Genomic DNA, 24,569 nt, shown 5'->3' with positions numbered 1-24,569 from the left:
CATTTTTTAATGGTAAACTCCATTCTGAGTTCTAAACTCTCCTCTAGAGAACATTTAGAGTAATATCTAATTCTTGAACTTATAACTAACTATAATTAAATAATATGTTGAGTAGATACCGATCTGTACATTTTTGCCACATAATAAAACTAAATATAAACATGAAAGTAAGCAGAAATTATTGAATTGTGCACCACGTGACGCATATATATGCTAACATGAGCACAAAGAAATGCCTGTCAGTGCTATGTATGTGCTACTTGTAAATTATTAATTAGTACCCCTTTATAAGAACACAGTATTCAAGATTATTGCGTTTTACAAGTACAGGGAATTTGAAATTGTTAGTCCACCTTACTTCATTTTTGTGATATAGAAATAAGCCTGGAATGATTGAAGCCTTCCATAGATGAAAAAAATCAATTGATAATAATTTAGTACGTAGATCAATGTTAAGTTGAATTTCATACAACCAGAAAATGAGAGTCAATACAGGAGATCTTAGAACTTAGAAATAGCAACAAGTTATGGTGTCTTTTGCCATTGTGTTCTGAAAGGCACTTTGGCCTTGTATTTAAAAGATAAAAGATCAAATTTTTCTCCAGAACAATAACGTCTAGTAGACTACTAACAAATGTTTTAGGTCTCTGTAAGAAAACACTGTGTTTTCTAGAGTTCATGAAAATTATGAGTTTAGCTTTACTTTTACAAAAGTAATTTTGAAAACTCCCAGCAGTTGTGATGAGAAAAATTTGATTAAGAATGTTCAAGGTCTCGACTGGTAAAAATATGGACAAATTGTAACAATATATGAGCCTCAAAGAAGAAAGAAAATAATAACAATATTTCATAGAGCAATTTATTTTTACAAGCCACGTGAGGAATAACCAAATAATGTCAAAATCATGATTAGACAACCAGCAATGAAATTTGAGACTATTGGCATGACAAATCCTGTTTCAGACCTTGTTGACTTAGATTTACTTGCACAACCAGAGTTTGCCAAAACAGGAAATAGGTGTCTTATATACAGACGGCTCTAACCTCTCTCCCTACCATTCTTCTTCCAGCAGATAAAACACATACTTCATCCTGCTCTGAGAACCACAGGTAAGTGATAACTGTTTCATTTCAAGGTGAATGTTTTATTATGTCAATACATTTATACCTTGTCAGTAGTAAGATGGTGTATTTAGTAAATTTATCTATGATTTTCAAAACTCTATTGATAACTTATATTAAGAGTAATTTAGTACATTCTTTTTTTTTGAGCTAAGAAGCTAACATATAAATAGCTTTATTATTCCTAAAGCATTTTTATCCTATTGATATTTAAATGAACTTTTTACATTTCATTCTAAAGTAATTAATCTAATTACTTCCCATGTCAGAGACATTTAGAAACAATTATACTAGAGCTACCTTTAATAGAAAAATAAAAAACTATGGCTACATATATGTGCATACTTCCATATCAGTAATTTGTACGAATATTAATACAAATGGCTATGTGTTAATACAGACATTATTAAAGATGGGGAATCATTAATAGTTTTAAATCGGTCAAAACAAAACTATAGCACTTACTTTGGGATAAAAAATATTTTATAAGGTCATCAACACAAAATACTACTTACCCCATGAAATGCACTCAAATCAAAAAGAAAATAATTTTAGAAGTTTTCTAATTAAAAGTAAATCCACTCAGGGAGCCACATTTATGTAGGTAATTTAAATATAACGTCTATTTGTGTGTATATTTTTCTAAGGAAGCAATTTTCACATAGAATTTTGTATTCTTTAGCAAATAAGAAGTGATTCTACCGAATCAGATATTAGGAGATCACACAAGTACCTAATGACAACATGAAAGGAGTTATTTGCCACTAGAGGGAAGATTTTACTTTCAAAAAGTATTTTATTAATGCTTATCTTCCCTATGGCTAAATGCCGTCCAGGAAGCTCTGGGAGTACTTACACCACTGCCAGAGAAGATCCGGTGTTGCCTCTCCTGTTAGTTAAAATCAAAACCTAGAATGTTTTCCTGTATGACTAAACCTCTGAAGGAAGATCAAAAGAAATTAAATTGATAACAAGTTTCAAGCCCGGGAGCTACCCTGTTCATCATGAGGTAAACCGGGGTTGGAATTGAACTCAGATTTATAAGAGGCAGAAGTAAATTGGGAGGAAGAGTGTCAAAATTCTCAAGTAATATATATATATATCAGATATGTTAAGAATGTCAGTGATGTTTTTAAGTAAATTCAAGTAAGGGGGAAGGAATTCATCATCGGAAAGGAAAAAAAAAATGCTTTTCAGGAACAGGCAAGGCAGCTGTTTTTATTTAGATATCTTTACAGATTTCCTGTGCGATGAAGTCTAGCAGTTTTGCAAATCATCTTTGTATATCGGCATAGGCTGCTTTCTGTCTCATAGATACATGGTGAGATAAAAGAAAATGATCAAAATGATGTTTAAATATTACATTTAAAACTGGAAAATATTTCACCAGATACTTTTCTGTGCTGTGGATGGTATATAAATGTGTCTATACCTATACCCTATAGTGCACACATAACACACAGGTGTAATGCTTTCAATGACATGTTCTCTGATGTGTATAATCCCTTAAAACTGTGGTCCCCAACCCCAGCCATGGACCGGTACCAGTCCGTGGCCTGCCAGGAACGGGCTACAGAGCTCCGTGCACCCCCTTCCCCTTGGAAAAATTGTCTTCCATGAAACTTAGGAACCATTGGCCGCACAGTAGGAGGCGAGCGCGGGCAAGTATTTACAGCCCCTTCGCTAGCATCATGCTCGCATCACAGCCCAAGCTCCACCTCCCTACCTCCCTGCCCCCCACCCTGCTGTCCATGGAAAAATTGTCTTCCATGAAACCAGCACCTGGTGCCAAAAGGGTTGGGGGCCATTGTAAACATTTCTGTCCTCTCTTTCAGGAATAAGGACTTTGAAGCTAAATAGTCTGGCCTTATTCCCTACACCTACTACTTGCAAGTTTATGGCATTATTAAATCTCTGATCCTAGGACTGCCTATCTGTAAACTGGGGCATTGAGTAACATCATCCACTACCAAAGTTTTTATGAGTTTTAAATGAGTACCGTAAAGAGTGTCACGGTGCCTGGCGCAAAACACATGATCACTGTATCTATGGCATCATTATGTGTGGCTCATTTAATAAGGCAAAGGGGTCTGACCCTGAAAAGTTGCATGTAAATTATTTTGTCTATTTATAAATTTAATTCCACCTACATTTACAGGTAATGCTTTAAAAAGATCTGGCTTTGTTTTTCTCCACATAGTGACAAGTTTTCCCAACAGGGTATGTTGGAAAATGTGTTCTTCCTCCAATGTTTTTTCAGTTTCAGTTTCCTTTTTTGTGGGGGGGCAGAGAGAGAGTCTCACCCTGTGGCCCTGGGTAGAGTACAGTAGCGTCATCGTAGCTCACAACTTCAAACTCCTGGGTTCAAGCAATCCTTCTGCCTCAGCCTGCCTAGTAGCTGGGACTAGAGGTGCACCCACATTTCTGGCTAATTTTTCTATTTTTAATAGAGACGGGTCTTGCTCTTGCTCAGGCAGGTCTCCAACTCCTGAGGTCAAGGGATTCTCCCATTACGGCCTCCCAGATTGCAAGGATTGTAGGCGTGAGCCACCGTGCCCGGCCCTTCAATGCTTTTCAATGGTACTTTATTTGGTCTTGTCTCTTAAATTTTCTATTCACCTCCATTGGTCCATTTTTCTGTTCCTACAATAATATCAAATTTTTGTAAACAAAGGTTTCAAGTTGATCTTAATAACTACTATGGATAAATATCCCAACTAATTCTTTAATTAATTAAACCTTTAATTTTAAAAGGTTACTTAGTTATCCAAGGGCCAATTATAATTTGTATCAGAATTATAAATAATTATAGTTTATAATTATAATTATTTTAACTAGGATTGATATCTTTATCCATTCAAAAGCACATGAAAAAAAAAAAACCTCTCAATTTATTCAGGTGTTCTATTGTGTTCTTTATTAGAGTTTTAAAGTTTTGTCCAAAAAGGATTTCTTTTAGTTTTGGTTATTTCCTAGATACTTTATAGTTTCTGTTACTATTGTGAGTGTTTTTTAAGTCTTATTTTCTAGTTGAGTGTACCCAATATATAGCAATGGTATTTTTGTAAGCTGATAGTGCATTTGGCAAACTTGATTATGGTATATTGTCCAGATAGACAATTTTATCATTTGAAAACAATAACAATTTTATGTCTTTCCTTACAAGACTTCCAAATAGTAAATATATTTTTTCTTATCTTAAGGCTTCGATCAGGATCTCTCCAATACTGTGTTAAACAATAATATTAGTCATCCTTTTCTTGTTCCCAGTATTAAATGGAATGTACCTACAGTATCTCTAATAACCATTGTATTTGCTATAGGTATGTAGTATATGACTACTACCAAATTAATGATCTCTATTTTCCTGTGTTTTGTTTAAAGCCATATTTATGGGTTGAATTTAATAACCTTTTTTCCGTGTGATTTTTCTTTAATCTATAAATGTGATGAATTTCACCAATGGGTTTTCAAATTTTGAATCATTCTTGCAGTCCTGATTATACCTTTACATGATTGTAATATTTTTAGTGTGTGTTTGAAATTGGTAAGTTAATATTTTGTTAGGATTTTTCATCTATGAAGTCGGCCTCTGTATGATTTACTATTATCCTTATCTGTTGTAAGAATCAATACCAGAGTCGTTTCCATATCCTACCATTCCTCAGGTTACACCTTAGGAAGAAACAGAATTGGCAAGAAGTAGTCAAGCTGATTTATAATCACACAACCTTAGGGGGTAGAAAGGAATAAAGGTATGTCTGTGGCATTGGAAAGTGCTATAACACATAACTTTATTTTCATCAGTTCTGCACATTGGATGGTTTTTAACCTTTCCTTGATGCTATCTTGTTGACATATAGCACCAGAACAATTCTGTCTGTTGCTGCAGAATTTTGAAATAAAGGGGAATCAATGATTGTCTTGAGGCAAAAGTAGGAACTACAAGGCAATACTTTTACTACACCTCCCAGGCCAGCCACTGCTCTCGGATATAACACTCTGCTCTACTTCACATTGACCATACATACACACACACACTCACACACACATGCATGCATGCACACTTGTGCACACACATCCATACACACATTCTAAAAGTCATGAGAGACTTTATTCTCCTCAGATTTTCTGTCTTTTTGATACTTTCTTGGAATCCCTGTTTCCCTCCAGCTTCTGTATTTCCCTCAGAGTTGATTTTGGGGTGGCAGCAAGAAACCTGCCTATTTTGACATCCTGATTAGAATAAAAGCCAAAAAGCTTGCTTTTTAAATGGACAGTCTGATGAATTTTCCTCTTAACAGCTAAGCAAATTTTTACAATTTGAAAAGCCTTATTTCCACAAAGTGGACTAGTAAGGCAAAACATGCCTATATAATTTTCATAAATATGTGTTTTTATCAGTTAATGTGCAGTGATATGTCATTTGAGAAAATAATTTTTTTCTTTTTCAAGTGAGTGTTTTTAACAGTGGTAGTCCTAACATCAGGGTGAAGAGGGAGCAATATGTTACAGTTTAGTTGCACTATATACATTTATGCTTCAGAAAAACATAATTTGTTCTGCTATAGATTTGTAACTAGAAAGTAGTAAACCGTCAACACTTGAGATTGTAAATCTTTGAAATCCATGGATTTGGCTTTTCTCTGATCACACGAGTATCTACTAATCTCTTTGAGAAAGGAAAAGCACAGAAGGCAGAACAGAAAACCACATAAAAGGAGGAACTCATTGACTTGCAAATAGCAAAATAACTCAAGGAAAATAAATGAAAAGAAATCTGAAGATTTGTTCCTAAGAAATACCAGAGGAAATGTTTACACACATTTAGAAATTGTCTACATACAAGTGGATCACAAGAAGAGGATATTATTTTTCTTAATTCTTTCTAATGCCTTCTGTGTGACTCTACCAAATGGAACTGCAAACAAACCATATCCTATTTGCACCTGCTATTTACAGCAAGCAGCCCATGAGGAAGAGGGTAGGTGGAGATAAATCCTTTGGTTTTTCAGATGATGATGGCTCTTTTTCCTATTCACCTCATTTGAAGTGTTTACTCCCTGAGCCCTGAGTTGTGCTGGATTCTTCCCCATCTCTCTCCAGAAAGCATTGGAATGGGTCAATGTAAAAGAAAATATAAAACTTTACCCTCCACTTTTGCACACATGAGAAAATTCAGCCAGTTCACATTCTGGGTACTTGAATGATGGGCTAGCCTATGACGTGCTAGGACTCTGAGGGGAAGAATCATATCTGGTTCACTTCACCATGCACAGCAATGTTTAACATGCAATCCTGGAGAAAGTATACAAAACTTGATCAATGTTTGTTAAAAGAATGAAAAATACCTAATGACTTGTGAAAGAAAATAAGAATCCATTTTTCTCTTTTGCTCTCAAATTCTTCAGGAAGCTCACTTGAGTCCATTGCTAAAGGTGTATGCATGCCCAAGGGAACTAGGCTCCAAGAAGGTTGTCTAGAGATTTAGAAAGTCTATGTAGTTCAACCACTGAGCAAGTACGGAATGAACAATCCTTAGCCATAAGGCTTTTAAAGGATTTTGAAGATGCTAGTCTAATCTTTGCAAACTCACAATCTAGTTATGGAAAAAAGCCAAAAACACATGAAAAAAAAATGAGAGAAATAAGGTCCTACACATCAGTCGAAAAATTGAATACTATATGATGAAAAATTTACTGTGTGTACCCTTAAATGCTCCTATCCAAGGACAAGATCAGTGTTTTGAAGTTACCTTGTGAGTTTCTTTGGGGAGAGGGACTTAGAAATGTTCTTGAAGGATGTGGCTATACTCCCAGCTTGAGGATTAACATGATCAGAGACATAAGGTGCATATGATCAAAGGATATGAAGGTACAAATAAGACTGTCCTGACTAGAGTTGTGGAAAAAGATTGTCTAAGGAATGACATCATAGGTTGAGTTCCCCAGATAATGATAACAAAATCTGAAACACAGGAAGTTTATTAAGGAATGCCCTTGGAATCAATTCCCAAAGAAGAGAGGAGAAGGAAAGCTTAGGCAGAGGTAGAAATGGACTTATGATATAGAGTAGGCTTCACCACACAGGTAGTTCTGAAACCAAGATGGTGTTTCAGAGTTGTCTCCAGCTGGGGCAAAGAGGTCAGGCCTTTTTACCCCACATCCCCTAGGCATAGGATGAGGATGCTCTGGGAAGGGAGCACGACCTTGGGCCAGGAGGCTTTCTTCAGCAAAGCCAATCCCTAAAGATCCTGGCGGCTGAAGGATTTCTGCTGGCAGAACTCTCAGTGGAGGGAGCAATCATGCCAAATGATCATAAAAATAGTAATGTGAATGTTATGACTTGCGTGTATATGATTTTTATGTTTTCTTTTTTAAAAAAAATTCAGACTATCATGGAGGTACAAAATGCTTTCATACTACGTATTTCCTCAAATGTCAAAAGAACCTTATGAAGTGACCCTCTGTCACCATTATCCTAACTTGACAAAAGAAAATTTTCAATTTCAATATATCCAGCTAGAGGTGAACTGGGTGAAACAGCGGCATCATCAACAAATACCCCCTGATTCTTAACACTTAGAGTGTACTTTCTTTTATTATCCTACCATGTAGCAAAGTTTAATCTCATTCAATATGGGGCCAGGTATCTCTAAGACCCCAAAATGGCATCCTTGTCACATGAAATTTGTGTGTCCGCTTTGTACATAATAAGTTCATTTTTCTCCATGTTTTTCCTTTTTTATCTTCAAAATTTTCATCCTGTTCCATCTTTTCCTCTGTTCCACTTAAAAACTACAGTATAAACAAAGTCAAAATTTTCATATTGCTATGAGTTAAATTTTAATGTATCAAAGACCTCAGATTTCTAAAACATTGTAGAAACATTTCTATAATTTTTATCCATTACAGGAATAGTCCATAAATTTTGTTAGTCCTTCCAATTTCCCCCCTTCTCATTCTAGTTACTGAATAGACAAGAATATTTCATTAAAATGTCCTCTAACCAACAAAGTTTCTCATTGTTTCAAAAAAGTGGCATAGTAAAGTTCATCATAATGGATTATGTTTTTAACTTAAACTGTATATACTAAGAAAATATTATCTGAGCTCTCCAAGTCTTAGGAGTCTTATTTTATATTTGAAGGCCAGCAGAAAAGGATGGACTTAATTGTTAATATTGTATCTATTTTTTTCTAACTTTCCCAAATATGTGTTTAATAATCTACCAGCTGTTTGCCATCCAGTCAAAGATTAATAGTAAGGTATAACTGTTATTGTCAAGATAAAAAATCCATTAAATGCTTTCATTATTACCTGGAACACCATGCCCCCCAGAAAGTAAAATATAGTTTGAGAAATTAATATTGACATTAAAAGAAAACTCGGGTTCTGTTCCAGCTACACAATATCAATGAAACCATCAGGAGGTCATTTAATACCTCTGTGCCTCCATTTCTTCTCTTACATTGACATTATAAAGCCTAAACTATGAGATTCAATGAGTTGCAAAAATGTAACTGAAATAATAAGTGTAGCAAAGTTAGAAGCACTTTACCAAGAGTTAATAATCTTTTTTTAATAAAAGTCCCTGCCTTGGTGAATTACTATAATTACAGTAATGTAGACTCATTATAGAAATTGCAGGAGAGAAAATATCTTACCATGTGAAAATAAACTCATTCTTTTGTATTTCTGTTTAGTTTCTTTTGTTCTTTGTGTGGCTTTGTGTCTGATCATAAGTTTTGTAGGAGGAGAGGATGAGGTTTTGTTTCTGTGACTGTCCTTCGGGAGATTTACGATACGTGCATTCCCAGATCTCCCTTCATCCTAAGGTCATCAATGCCACTGTGTAATAGAAGGTCCTCTGTCACTTATCTTAAAATTGGGCCCAAATACCTATCTCATAGAGTTGTTGCCATACATCAATGAGAAAAACAAAGCTGCCTTGAGAGAGGATACTGGATAATAGTCAGTAGTTACTCACTGTCTTGGTGCCTCGCTTGAACATACTGCCAGGATGCAGATCTGGGGCTCCAGAAGATTTCAAATTACTTTGCGTTATACACCTTGGAATGCACTATGAAATTACCTAACCCCCAGAGATTAAATATGAGAATGTGCATCTAAACAGGTTGAGCTATATAACAAAATACCACAGACTGAGTGGCTTAAACAACAAAAATTTATTTTCTCACAGTCTGGGAGCTAGAATTCTGAGATCAAGGTGCCAGCAGGGTTGGTTTCTGGCCAGGGCTCCCTTTCTGACTTGCAGAGGGCCATCATCCCACTGTGTCCTCACATGGCCTCTTTTTTGCAGGGTGGGGAGGGGAGAGAGAGAGAGAAACAGAAAGAATGCACTGTGGTGTCTCTTCTTGTAAGGTTATAGGAACACTAATCCCATTGGATTAGGGCCCCACCCTTATAAATTCATTGAACCTTAATCACTTCCTTAGAGGCCCCATCTCCAAATATAGCCACACTAGGAGTTAGGGCATCAATATATGAATTTGGCCTTGAGGGTTGGGGGAGGAGAGGGACACAAGCATTCAGTCCACAACAGAAGGCTAAAGATCTACCATATACTATTTGTGCTGCTTTTTTTAACTTAACTTTGAAGCATAACATTTTTTTCCTTAGGTTACAAAACCACCATAAATGTATAGTGGCTTGTATGTCTAATATGCTGTGATAAGAGTATGTGTTCTAATTTATTTAGATATTTTATCTCTCCATTGTTGGGCATGTAATTAATTTATAATGTTCTTACCCTTATAAATAATCACAATGAGAAGAAAAATGTATGCCTAAAACTTTTTCAGTATGGTTTACTATTAGGATTTTAAGAAGTTGAATTAGTAAGGCAAAGGATGTCAACATATTAAAGATATTAACACAGATATGGTTAGTAATCCCTTAAAAATGAGAAATCAAATTATTATCTATTGTTTTAATACACAGAAGAATGTTCCCTTTTTGTAATTTGAAATATAGTGCTAAAGACATAGGTTTGAGAGGGAATTAGTTAAAACTACAGCTGCATGGGTGAAGTTGAGGAGAGTGGTTTAAAAGTATGAAAAAAAATATATACCATTCTTAGAGGATTTACCCAGGATTCTGAAAATGGCATGTGTAGGAGCCAGAGTCTGGACAGAAAAGAAATGTCAATTTCCAATTTGAAGAGATGTTAATAAGGGGTTATTTACAAAGGTGTAGGTAGGATTTAAGGAAACTAGCAAGAACTAATGCAGTTGTACTCCAACAATTGTAACAATTGGAAGCTATTACTATTCCTGAATGGGCAATGTGAAAGAAGCCATTCCTAGAACCTAAAGAGAGTCGCTACACAGGTAAGACTGTGGAACTGGGGACTAAGGGGGTAATATGCCCTTAGCTTTGGTAGCTGTGCTTCAAGGGCTTCCGTCAAGTACTTCAGTTTGTTCATTTTCCCCACTGGGGGCATGCTTCTGGAGCCGAATCCACTATCATTCTGCTGGCAGCTTGTGACAATTCTTCCCTTGTGACATTGCTGATGAATTTGGGATACCGGAGACCATTACTCTCCCCACGCTCCACCTCTGCTCCAGGTCACTCAGAAGCCCATGTACTAAACATTCTAATTCAGGTCTTTGTTCCATTTGTTTTGTTGTTCCAGCAATGACATTATTCCTGGTGTTGCTATTCCTGGTTGCTGGGCTGCTTCCGTGCTGTCCTGCAGATGACTATCAGGTATGGTTAAGGTTGAAAATCTTTTGAGAAAAATTCGGGCAACCATGAGAGGTAGCAAGCTACTAGACCAATCTTCAAGAAGGGCTAGAGCGCCTGGTACATCACAAAGTACTCATCTCATCGGTAGCTCAAGGTAGTTAGCATAATTATCTTTAAAGCTGTGGTGACCAATATAGGAGCCCCTAACCACATAAGGATATTGAACACTAGAAATATGGTCTGTCTGAACTGAGATGGACATAAATTTAAAATATACAGCATACTTCAAAGACTGAATGCAAAAAAAGGAAGTAAAATGTTTCATGATGCATTTAATATTGATGAAGCTATAATATTTTGGATATATTAGTTAAATAAAATATATTATTAATCATAATTTTATCTGTCTATTTTTTTTTCTTTTTTAAAGTGATCACCGAAATTTTAAAAATTGTATATGATGCTTGAATTATATTTCTATTGTACAGCACAGGTCTATGGGTTTAAAAGCTAATGAAACTCCTTCTCCAAGACCTTTTCTGATTTTCTTTTCTTTAACTCATTTCTGTGTGATCCTCACAGAAAACTAACAATATTTTTATATAATCTTAAGTAGCATGACTTCTTTACATACATGGACACATTTAATTTTCATAATTCGCTGATTGAGAATACCTAGGCCTGTTTTTAAATTTTAAAAAAGAAAATTTACTAAAGGCATTAGTGTTTTTTCCCTACTCTGATAATAAGTATGTGAAGGGGCCAAATGCTCTCAATATTTCTAAGATGCTGCTTTGCTTTAATAATCCCAGAAACAGGATTAATCATTCTCTTCAATGATGGGGTGTGTAGTGCCCAGAGAAGCTGTTTTTCTCCCAGTCAGAAAGTCCCTGAAAGTGAGGAGCTTTGGTCTTTGCTGTTTATTCTCACACCTTCCTTTAACTCCTGGTATATGAGACTAGCTAGGACTCCTCAGACTGGAGAACTCTGACACTTGGTTCAATCTCATTTGGCATTCAGAAATAGTGTGTTACCGTAATCAAATTATCAACGTGGAGACAAGTTAGTCATTGTCCAGGGATTCATTCAAGTAGTCTGCTTTCTTTCTATTTCCCAGAAAAATGGCATTTTGTGACCTCTCAATCCCCTGTTAACCTCTCTGGTTTGTTTCTTCATCTTCCTTTATGAAAAGATTAAAAAGTGAGATGTCAGAGAGATCCAGAATTATCTTTGGTGAAGCCTTCCCTGATCTCGAACAAGAAGAATTGATCCCTCCTTCCTCTGTATCTTTCTTGTACACCCCTCCTATCAGTTTTGTTATCATGTGATAGTGTAATTATTTATTTACGTCATATCACCTAATATAAACTCTGTAAGGCTAGACAGATACAATATTTTATCTACTTTATTTGCAATACCTTTTATATTTCCTGTCACCTAATAAAAAGCTCTATTGATACTCATTTACAAAAAAAAAATTCATCTCTCCTTCAGTAGAATTTTCATCGAAAAAGCAAGGCGAGTTAAGAAGGATATAATTGCTTCTCTTTTATCTGGAACCGATTTTTATGACCTTTGAAATAAAACTACTTTAAGCAGATTTTTAAGGTCAATAGGAAATTATCCAGCAATGTTATTTTATACTCTGATGTCATGCAGAGATCAGCCTCTACTGATAATTAGCATGTGCATGCTTTCTAACTTAGGACTCACTTAGTTGTGCCAGGTCTTTGTCCTTAGGAACATAAAAGCAGGAGGGGGAAATAGAAGATAGCAGATAATGACAGTAAAATGTGGTCCAACCAGTGCTGGCAGTATTTGGAGAGCCTTGAGGGAACTCAGTGTGGGAGGAGGGGAGGACAACTTACTCCCATGTGTCAGATAAAAATCTATAAAGGGCCCTGTCCTTTTAGACTTATACTTCAAAATCTTGCTCATACCGATAATACATAATACTCTTGTGTCAATTTAAATAAGCAAACTGCTGAAACTGCTGTTATCTCTTGTGCCAGTGCTTCACACAACCCCACTGCACTCTTCAGACCCAGACACTCACAAAAATATAAGTTGAAAATAGTAGTACATGATTTAATACTGTTATCAGTTACATTTCTGTTAATAAAAAGACAAAGTCAGCAGTAGTCCATTAATTGAATGACTTCACTCCCCCAAATTGCCTAGGAGATTTTTTTAATGTGTTCAAAACTATCTTTTGAGTAATCCTATAAAATTTGCTACATAATACATAAAAGTGTTTTACTATTGAATGCTATACTTGCACTTGGACTGGACCTAAGCATTCTTTCTCTAAATACCAGACATGTCAGGTGGAAGTTCTCTCTCAAGCTTTGGTGAATCACACGCCCCGACCCTTACGACTCCCTTGTTGCAGCACGAGTACAGAAGTCTTAATGGTTTCTCTCATGTACCTTTGTCATTGTAAGTTGTTATAGCTCATATATCTAGAAAAATCACATTAAGACCTCTCTTGAAAGCAGAAATTGACATTTGTGGCCTCAGGGGAGTTTTTAGTTTGTCATGCTATGAATTACGTACCCATTCTAAAAGCTTCAATCTACTACTTTTCTATGAAAAAGTCATAGTGTCAGCTTAGATTCATTGGCAATGCTTAACAACTAGTATTGACTTGAACACTTTTTAAAAATGATCATTGTTCCTTCGAACTAACTTATTTATTATTATTTGCCATTTTCAAAGTTCTCAAAATATAATTCTAATTTTTCTTTTTCTTTAGGACTCAAAGTTTACTGCTATCTTAACCTCCCGAACAGAAGTGCAAAAGGAGATCGTAGACAAACACAATGAACTGAGAAGAGCAGTCTCTCCATCTGCCAGCAACATGCTAAAGATGGTAAGAGGCAGCGTGTAACGAAAGGGGTGTGGACCAGTTGTGGAGGGAGCAGGCAGCTGGCCATTGGCATCTCTTAAGAACTTCATGGTTTACAAAGTTCTGCCTCTATTTTGTTATTTCCTTGGAGCTGTGTTGTGGGCAGGCAGGGCAGAACTTCTTAATTTCTCTTTATAATGGTGAAATAAGTTGTCAAGTTTATAAGGCTATTTAAGTTATGGAGGCAGAATTCAAATCAGATCTTTGACCATCCAGTGAATGGCCATTATGTTTTTCTACTCACTGTCTTCTCTCTCCTAATCTAGAATCAGGAATCCTTTTCCCTTTATGTTCAGTGTCATTTAGAGTAAATAACAGCCCACTTTTCTAGGCCCAGGTACCAAAGGCCACATGTATCCCAAATGTATTCAGTGAGGGAAAATAAAGGAAGCAGAAATGAAGCAGGCCAGCTAATTACTATTGGAAAAATAACCTCAATATCTCCACGTGTTTATCAGTATTTAGAGTATGACCATGACTAAATAACTTTTAGGTGTGTCTGCTGTGCTGTCATAAATAATCCGACCATAAACTATTTTAGGTTTTTCAATCACTTAGGGTAGGCATACTATCTATATTTGTTTGCGGGGCAGAGAAAGGCACACCAAAAAATATATCTTTGATTACTATGAAAATCAGAAGGTGCCTCTACAGAAATTTTATAATGATATAGGTCAACCTATCAACCTGATTATAAAGTCAATGCTTCTTTGAGGTTTGTGTCATTAAGTGGGTATCCTTTTTTTCTCTCTTTGTTTTAGAAATGGAGTAGTCAGTCTGCAGCAAATGCCCAAAAGTGGGCAGACCAGTGCAAGTACCAACACAGTACCGCAGACTTTCGAAGAACCAGTACGTAAATTAGTAGATATTTGTTGAATAAATGAATAAGCAAGGGACCGTCTTATGATGTTGCATTAGGAAAACTTTAAATGCTGCTTTTAATGATGGCTTTTTCAAGTTGAAATATCTCTGTAAGTAGAGATAACTCGGAAACACCACTTTGTGCTTATCGAATGCTTTATATTTTACAAAAATTGTCTCACACAGTATCACATTTGTATCTTTTAACCAGCTCATGAGTAAAGCAGGTTATGGATCATCTCTTTCTCTAGTTTAGAGATTACAAAACCAACTGTCTGGAGAGAAATAATTGGCAACTAATGCCATATATAGGAAATTTGAAATTAGAGTTTCTAACTTCTAAACCAATACCTTTTTTGTGATATTATGCACTCTGTGTTTTGAAAATAATTATTATTGTAGTTATAAAATATGTTAAATGTTGCCAAACTGTTCCTGAATTTTACTCAAAAATATTTAACATTAGCATTTACTTTTACTATTTTCTTTTTAATTTTTCATGCCAAGTAAGCCAAGACTTTTATATGTTCTGAGTGTCTAAAATGCATACTATATTAGACTACAAGATATTTTCTCTACCTTAAGAATGATCAGCAAGCAATATTTTATCAAGATAAAATATTATGTGGATGAACTATTAGATAAAATATTTACTGAATTATCAAAAATAACATAGATAAAGGCAAACCCAATTTGAAAGTAGTAAATAACTGGCCTGTTTGGAAGATAGGGCTGCCATTGTTTTATATTTTTGATACTATAATTATAATAAAATTATGAAAGGAAGTGACTATATTTAGCAGAAGATTGAAAAAAATAGTCTTACAGATCCCAATCTACTGTTAAAATTTTAGCTTCTTTCTTTCCCCTTTAAAGGATTTATCCAAGAGTAGATTACACTTCCTTTAAGCAGCATGTGGACATTGCATCTCAAGGCATCTAAATGTAAATATTAATCACAGGGCTTGAAAAAAAATTGAAATGTTTCTGGGCTTCAGGGTACTTTTTTCCTAATTCTTTGGAAAGAGTTTGGCCTGTGATATTCTGATTTGCTGATTTATGGAAGACCCATAAACTTGGGAAATATCGCCCCTTATGGAATCATTTGCTTTATGTTCAGGGCATTTAAAGACTGAGCATAAGGCTTTTTTCAAAGTTCACACAAAATAATAATCCTAAACATTTGTTCAGATTCCTATATATGAAAATCTCTAGTGAGGATGGGCTAGAGCCAGAGAGAAATTACTGTGTTGGTCTCTGCCTTCAGCAAGCTTATAATACAAAGCTGAGAGAGTACATCAGGCATACGCATGTGATGAATTTAACGTGTAAATGAATTAGTCCAGAGAGAGCAGATTTATTGAAGTGTGAGGACTTCTCTATCCACTTAAAGTTTTGTTTGTTGAAGCCGGCCTCAATGTGTTGGACACATCTGGCTTCCATTCAGCTTATAGCTGATAAAGATCTGAGGCACCATCTTTATATATAAATCAATAGTTAGCAACTATGAGCGCAGTGTTTGTGTCTGTGTGTGCATTTTGCCATTGCATGTTTTATTATTTTCCTCATGAGTGATCTGTTCCTTCTTAGATGTAAGCTGTGGTGAGAATCTCTTTATGTCAAGCGCCATCACTTCATGGTCAGTCGCAATCCAAAATTGGGATGATGAGAAAAATGACTTTGTCTTTGCTGTAGGGCCAAAGACTTCCAATGCAGTGGTTGGACATTATACTCAGGTAAAGGGAAGAAGCAAGAAACCCTCTGCCCTAAGTGCCCTAAAAAAAAAAAAAAAAATCTCCAAATTTTGACTGGTTTCAATTTCAATGATGCATTTGGGGAAAGGCTTCAAGTGTATATAGAATAGCCTAATATTTGGTGGGTATTTCAGCTGTGTGCTATCATTTTTCAATAGCCCAGAGCAGCAGTTCCCAACCTTTTTGGCATCAGGGACCAAAGTTTTCATGGAAGACGGTATATTTTTCCACAGACCAGGGATGGGGTGGGGTGTGGGGGCAGAGCTCAGGTGGTGATGCCAGCAATGGGGATTGGAGTGGCTGTAAATACAGATGAAGCTTCCCTAGCTTGCCCATTTCTCACCTCCTGCTGTTCAGCCCTCTGTTCCTAAGTTTCATGGAAGATCGTTTCTCCACCAGTGGGGGAGAGGCAGAGCTTAGGCATTGATGGGCGCCCAGTTCCTAACAGGACAAGGATCAGTACAGGCCTGCGGGGACTGGGTACTGTTGTGGCGGTTGGGGACCACAAGATTGTAGAGGATCTTGGTAGGAAAATATACTCTACTTTTCTAACAGCCTAAATAGACAAAACAGTGAATGCGCATGGAAATGTAGTATTTCAAATGTGATTCAATAATTTAACTAAATGTATCTATTAATATAAGGCATATGAAAACAAAGTGCATCAGTAACATTCATTTCAGTTTTTTATTTCCTACTATTTGTTTTTTGATAGTTCCCTTTTCTCTAACATGCTCTTACATTCTCATTTATGGGATTGTAGGTTGTTTGGTACTCTTCTCACCTCGTTGGATGTGGAGTTGCCTACTGTCCCAATCAAAATCCTCTAAAATTCTTCTTTGTTTGCCAGTATTGTCCTGCGTAAGTATACACTTTAGAGTTTATTGTCAGTAAGGTCAAATGCAGCCTAGTATTTTTAAATTTATCATATAAAAACAGACTAAAAAGCATATTTCAGTAAAGCAGAGGGAGATAACCTTTAGAAAAGTTTTCTAAAGATGAGACACCTTCAACTAACTTCTCAGAAAAATCTAGTTTTTGGTTCCAGTTCCAAGTATTATCGGATAGGAAGCTCTCTTTCCTCATGCCTAAAATAATTTGTCATCTCTCCCAATTGCCTTTCCCTGGGTTCAGGGAACAGTTCAGTTTACTTCATGAGTATGTGTAGTGTCTAGTTCTCTAGATTTGGTATTATCAGTTCTTGCTAGGTTCACATACTAGAAAGTGAAAGATGGACAGTGAGGTCAGGGGAGAACGTGGGGTAATAAATGGGAAATGACATATTTTAGTGATTCCAGCCCTTTCTACTCAAATGTTCTTACTCCTGGTCATCAAAAAAATGCCACATTATACTATTAAGAAATGATTAAATCTTGGACTTCAAAGGCTCTTCAAGAGATCCTTAATATATTTCAATTAATCAAGAAGAGATAATATGTTACTTCAGTCTTTGCTTCTCAGAATTTATCATGAAAAATACTTTGAAGGAACAATCCATTAAGAGCTTGATTTCTTAATGATCTTGGTTTTTCTACAGGAAACCCACCCCTTCCTCAAGCAATATGTTTGAGCTATTCACAAAAAAAAAAAAAAAAAAATCCTGTGGATATATTGAAGATATTTACAAAATACATGGTAGCTTTAATTTATTTTTAATATTTGAAATTATTCACCACTAGAGGGGGAAGGGTTCTTTACAAACCAAGCTTCCTACACGATTTATTTTGAGGCTATAGATAACCCAGAGGATATAGCATTCCAATTTGTGAAGTATGACCTTCAACATCATTTTTCAGCAAGGACCTATTGGTGTTTAGTAGAGAAAATTGAAAGGCCCTAAGAGACTGCATCCAAATGTCTGGCCATGAGCAAAGGGCATCTGGAGCCAGTGACTAAAGTGACAGTGGGAATGAAGAGTGAGAGAAAGCAGGGGAGAGAGAACTTCCAGAACACTTTTATATCTATTTCACAAGTGCTCACACACATACAGCTATGGTGCATGTGAGGAGACTGATACTCAGCTGCATCGCCCTGGACGCTTGACCCACTTGGGGCAATCAAAGCTTTGACTCCCATGTATTTTCAGATGGTAATGACCAATAGGATGATAATCATCAGTGAGGTACAGAATAGTCGCTGTAAGACAAGCACACCCTGGAGATTGGTGTTAATGAAATCCGTTTATTTTAACATTCTCATTTTTGGTAAACAAAAAAAAAAATCACACACACATCACCGCTAGACATTCCCAAACTTTCCTAAGTACAACCTCCTTTCACAAACACGCACCGAAAACTACATGAAAATCACTACCCCATCTAAAAGGCAAAAGTTATGCTGAAGGTTTACTCACCCTAGTTCGCATTATAGAAATTATGGTATTTTTTCCAATTTTAATTATAAAATTACATTTAACATTAAATATTATTTTTCATATTGCAATCTCCTGTGTCACAGAAACTTTTCCTATCTCTCTAGGGGATGTGTTTTACCCCTAGCCAGACCTTGTGGTGCATTGTCTGGGGAATTTGACCAAGTCTGTTGGCAAATAAAGAGAGTGTTGCCCCATTAAAATATACTCTAAAAACTGTACACTTTAGTTATCCAGTTTCAGTTGCTCGGGTTCTGAGATTTTATGCTCAACAAAGTGAGTGAATGTATGAATTATTCTCTTTTCATTGTTATGTGAATACATACTTAAAAAGATTTAATAAATACCCATGTATATTTGGTGACTGATGCTTACCTTGGAGCATAAATTAAACAGAAAAATGAAAAGTATCTGACACTTCTGACATTTTGTATTTCAAATTTCAGTGGAAATTCTCTTGCAAGAATATATACCCCTTACCAACAAGGAAAACCTTGTGCCAGTTGCCCTAAAGACTGTGACAATGGACTATGCAGTAAGTTTGAAGTGATTAGCTTGCTCGTATAATAAAATTAGGAAGAATTAGGAAATCATCTGAATGTAACCAAGTTAAGCAATCTTCATGCAAAAGACAAAAAAAAAAGATTGCTTAACAGTATTTTTAAGTAAAAATTTTACACTATTCACTATCTATGTATTATTTGCAATGTAAAATTTGGCCTGTTATATGTAACCTGAAGAAATATCTACCATCAATGTTACATATTGGCATATATGAAAATCTTTCTGTGGAAATAATTAATTGTAATTAGATATAAGGTTTCTTTTCATCAAAGTTAGTGCCATTATACTGAAGGTGGAATTTTTTAAAAAAGAAAACAAATATACGTCTAAGGGTGTGGAGACCATATAATATGGTTCAGTTCAGAAAGGCACACCAAATATTACAATTTCTTATATGCTAATGAGTTTACCATACTGCCTTATTTTTGCCATAGTGTAGTTAGAATCATTGAGTTAATTTAACAGTCACTTATACTTCTCTTTGCTAGTAATTTTAGGTGCATTTTTAAAAGTCAAAATCAAATCTGTCTATAGTACTAGCTCACAGAAGCCTCAAAAACATTTTAGCAAAGAGAGGGAATAAAATAAATATCATATATTACCTCATTTCCAGTGTTGTTATTGATAGAAGTACAAAGAGTTGATATATTTTTAATTAGGATATGTTATTAAAATTATCATGGACAATACAGTTGATCCATTCACTGAGATTTTTACCTTTCAAGTACACTCATCTGACTAAATTGTAGCATTTCTTTCTGACTGAATTATATAGCTATAATTCAGAGTATTGATAATATCAAAGCTACCAATCAGCTAAAGAATAAAAAGCCAAATATTCACAGCTCTACTGAATGCTATTTGCTAAGGAGCTTGGAATCTATACAATTAAGCAGCCAGTTGAAAGATTTTAAACAAAAGAGTGACAAGATCTGAACCATATTTTATACAGAGCTCCTGATGGTAGTAAGAAGAAACAGCTGGATGAAAGCCAGCTAGAAAACTGTTGAAAAACCTCAGCTCAAAAACAAATTAGTATCTACTGCATTAGGGTAAAATGAATGAAAAGAAATAGGTTTGAGAGATAGGAAGAAAATAGAATCGTCAGTTTTCATTACCTATTCTTACTGGGTGCTGATAAAAAGCAGAGGGAAACAAGTTCTGGTTGATTCCTAGCTCCTAGCTGGAATTGTATGGTAGTTGGGAGTGCCATTTCTCTGAGACAGGATGAATTGAGTGAAGGGTTGTGGGGGAATATAAAAGAAATATCAAGCCTATAGATAGAATGATGAATTTAGTTTGAGATTTGTCGAGTTTGTGGCCACTGAAGGACATCCAAGTAGAAATGTCCGTTAATCATGGTGACATTTTCCCCACCTTTTACATTTTCTATTGGCATCTTCCCATAATTATTACTTACTCCTGAGAGAAAGACTGGTGGTATTAGAGTCGGAGCAACTGTGCACAATATAACTTTCTGCACAATGAAAATGTTCAATATTTTCACTGCCCTTTAAAGTAGCCCTCAGACACATTGGTTATTGAGCACTTGGAATGTAACTGGGATTGCTGAGGAGAGACCTGAAACTTTAATTTAATTTTAATTTATTTAAGTTTAAGCTTAAACAGCCATGTGATTAGTGGCTACCATTTTGGATAGTGCAGTTCCAGAGCAGTTCATTTAAATTAATTTTACTCTGTTTAGTCTTTGACTGAGGAAAGAATGTCAATTTATCTTAGGAACATTTCAAAAAGCAGCAATGGATTCATTGATGTGTTTAATTTATATTTCCTCAGTATATAAAATGGTAATCATAGTGTAATGATGTCAACTTGTTTGCTCAGTTCCCATTCACATTCAATGTATTACTTGTGTTGCTGCTATGGAAGAAAGTGATAACGAATGACTAATTTCTGTGTTTTTATTCCAGCCAATGTTTGCAACTATGAAGATAAATATAGTAACTGTAAAGATCTGAAGGACAACCTTGGCTGTGGACATCAACTCGTCAAGGATAGTTGCAAGGCTGCCTGCAATTGTGCAAACAAAATTTATTAAATGCTCAATACACAGTAAAGAGGGCCATGTGGAGAAAAGCTACATCGTCTACTTAGGTTTGACATCTACTTAGATTTAACATATACTAGCAGAGAAATTGTAGGCACATTAACTACAAATTTGATTCCAAATAGTAATGAATCTTTTTCTTTTGGATCTGCCTCATATTTTACAAAAATGTCTTTTACACAAACAATTAAAAAATAATAAAATCTATGGCAACAAACTTTGCATTTTTATATTTAAATTTTGTGATTTAAATTTGATGGATTTGAGGATTCTGAAAGTTGTATTCTCATTTGACTAACACCACTGAATCCCTGGATCGCAAGTGAGAACCGTGTTCCTAGGACCAGATGTACAAAAAGAACAGAATGCAATATCATTTTCACATGAACCCTGGGATACAGTCATTTTTCCCAGCTTCACTGTCCAGCTAAACATTTTCAAAGAAATGTTCACATATGCTGTCTTCATTCCTGCATGTGCACTCACCCTTCTTCCCACTCATCTGCCTCCCATCCTCACGATTAAGTTGAAACCATTCTTCCTAAAGAAACTTTCACTTTTATTTTGCCAAAATCAATAAAAACTTTTGGTTCTTTATCTGCATAAATTGTACAATAGAATATGATCAGGCCTTCATTTTTAAACCTCTCTTCTCTTGGAAAAATCTTCCTTTTAAAAAAGTTCAAAATAATAAATGTAAGTACTCTCCCTTTGAGCAGGTAGAATTCAGTCCCTTTCTGTGTGACTCTGCACTGAATTTAGTGACTTGCTTCCAAGGAGTAGAATATGGGAAAGGAAAAAAACTAACTTTACACTGGAGAAATATGGCAAATGCCATCTTAACCCAGTGATCTAAATTTACATCACCAGTGATAAGTCATGTACTTCGACCTCTATGTATTCTTTCTAAAACCTCATAATCCCAGACTAATCATGAGTTTAAAACTTCAGCAAACTCAAATGGAGGGATATTCTACAATATCCCTGAGGTATTTGAGAGTACTACACAAAATTGTAAAAATCATCAAATATAAAAAAATTCCAAGAAACAGTCACAGGACCACATAAGATTAGAGAAACATGAGAACTAAATGCAATGTGGTATCTTAGGTCAGATCCTGGAACAGAAAAAGGTCATTAATGGAAAAACTGGTGAAATCTGAATATAGTCTGGAGTGTTTTTCATAGCAGCATTGATTTCTTAATCTTGAAAATTGTACCAGGGGATTATAAAAGGATAAGTTAGGGAAACTGAAACTGAGTGAGGAGTATATGGGAATTCTCTATACTCTCTTAGCAAATTTTCTGTAAATCTAAAAAAGTAATCCAAAATACAAAGTGTATTTTTTAAAAACCAAACCAAGAAGTTTGTTTTCTTGGCTCCAAGACACTTCATACTTTTTCTACAGATTACCTGGTGACTCTTTTTTTCATTTTTTATTTTTATTTTTTTAATTTCAGAGTATTATGGGGGTACAAACGTTTTGGTTACATGGATTGTTTTTATACTGATTGAGACAGAGTTGTAAGTGTGCCCATCACCCAGATAGTGTACATTGTACCCGTTCGGTGTGATTTCACCTATTCCCCTTCTCTCCCCTCCCATCTGCATGATTTCCATTGAGTTTTATTTCCATCTATGCACATGAGTGCTGGTCAATTAGTTCCAATTTAGTAGTGAGTACATGCGGTGTTTGTTTTTCCATTTTTGCAATACTTCACTTAGGAGAATGGTCTCAGTTATATCCAGATTATTACAAAAGGTATTAATTCATTTTTTATGGTGGAGTATTAGTACACCATGGTATACATTTACCACATTTTTTTAATACACTCATGTATTGATGGGCACTTGGGTTGATTCCACATCTTTGCAATTGTGAATTGTGCTGCTATAAACATTCTAGTGCAAGTATCTTTTTGATAAAATGACTTTTTTTCCTTTGGGTAAATACCTAGTAGTGGGATTGCTGGATCAAATGGGAGGTCTAATTTCAGTTCTTTGAGTAATCTCCATATTATTTTCCATAGAGGTTGTACTAGTTTGCAGACTCACCAACAGTGTAAAAGTATTCCCTTCTCTCCCCATCCATGCCAGCATCTATTGTTTTGGGACTTTTTGATAAAAGCCATTCTCACTGAGGTTAGGTGATATCTCAATGTGATTTTGATTTGCATTTCCCTGAAATTTTTCCCAGATTTTTCTCCTAACCTTTAACTCCTCTACTTTACTGCTAAGTGTTTGATTTTGTGATCTTTTAATGGGCCTTTCAGATAATACCAGTAATTGGACTCACATGTCTACACAGTATCAAACTTCACTAATAATTTCAAGGATATAAGTAGTCACGAGGCAAAGGAAAACAGGGAGGTTCAAGACCACCAATGCAGCTACCAGATACTATTTTTGCAGAGTCTCTTAATCTCTAAAGCAATAAACTTCCTAATTTCCATTCAAAACCTTTCAATAGACTTCTCAAGTGATTAGCATAATATTCATAGTCTTAAACTAATATGCAGGAGTTGAATGATCTTTTTTATACTTTCCTCCGCGATCTCACTTCACTCTACTCTCCTTCATCTCCTATGCTCCAGTACTATAAGCCCATTGAACACTCTCAAGCTCAAGATCATTCTTACCTTAGGGGATCTGTGTTTGCTATTAGCTCTGTATGGAAGAGCAGTTACTCTATTACTTGCTGGAATCACTACTTTGCATTAAACATTATTTCATTCAGGAGATTCCTTTTAGTAAATAATCTAAAGAAGCACCTCTCATAGCTCTCTCTCTCTTTTCTCCCATAATAATCTTTACAATGTATAATAATTCATACCTGGATTTGATAAAATATTTATTGAAGATAATTATGTCTCAGGTACTTAATTAGGCACTTTGAAAGAGATCTATTAACAAGACAGACCAAGTTCCAAGCTTCATAGGAGTTCACATTCTAGTAGGAGAGAGGGGAAAGAAAACAGTTTCAGGAAGTGATAAATGCTATGAACTAAAATGGGCAAAAGGACAGAGAATAATGGGGATAGGCTGGGAGGGGGAAAAGTCAATTTAGATAGGGTTATCAGGTAAATCATCTCTAAGGTGCTCAATGCTATTTGATAAGGAGCTTGTAATTCATCTTATTAGTAATGAGCATCCAACTGAAAGATTTTAAACAGATCTGCATTGTGTTTATGGAACAGGAACACAAGAGAA

General features: G+C 35.4%; 1 protein-coding gene across 1 annotated transcript; it reads left to right on the top strand.

Annotated features, from left to right (window-relative positions):
- The first annotated feature begins 1,003 nt into the window (after window positions 1-1,003).
- Window positions 1,004-22,677, top strand: LOC123632022 (cysteine-rich secretory protein 3-like). The gene is made up of 8 exons (XM_045542159.1): window positions 1,004-1,110; window positions 10,780-10,853; window positions 13,588-13,704; window positions 14,502-14,589; window positions 16,192-16,337; window positions 17,119-17,216; window positions 19,173-19,261; window positions 21,222-22,677. The coding sequence occupies exons 2-8, from the start codon at window positions 10,782-10,784 to the stop codon at window positions 21,347-21,349; spliced, it is 738 nt and encodes a 245-aa protein (XP_045398115.1). The 5' UTR covers window positions 1,004-1,110; window positions 10,780-10,781; the 3' UTR covers window positions 21,350-22,677.
- The last annotated feature ends 1,892 nt before the right edge of the window (window positions 22,678-24,569 follow it).

The sequence above is a fragment of the Lemur catta genome, chromosome 2 (assembly GCF_020740605.2).
Source record: "Lemur catta isolate mLemCat1 chromosome 2, mLemCat1.pri, whole genome shotgun sequence".
Taxonomy (NCBI): Eukaryota; Metazoa; Chordata; class Mammalia; order Primates; family Lemuridae; genus Lemur; species Lemur catta.
The sequence above is the reverse complement of the archived record's forward strand: the minus strand, read 5'-3'. Positions and strand labels throughout refer to the sequence as shown.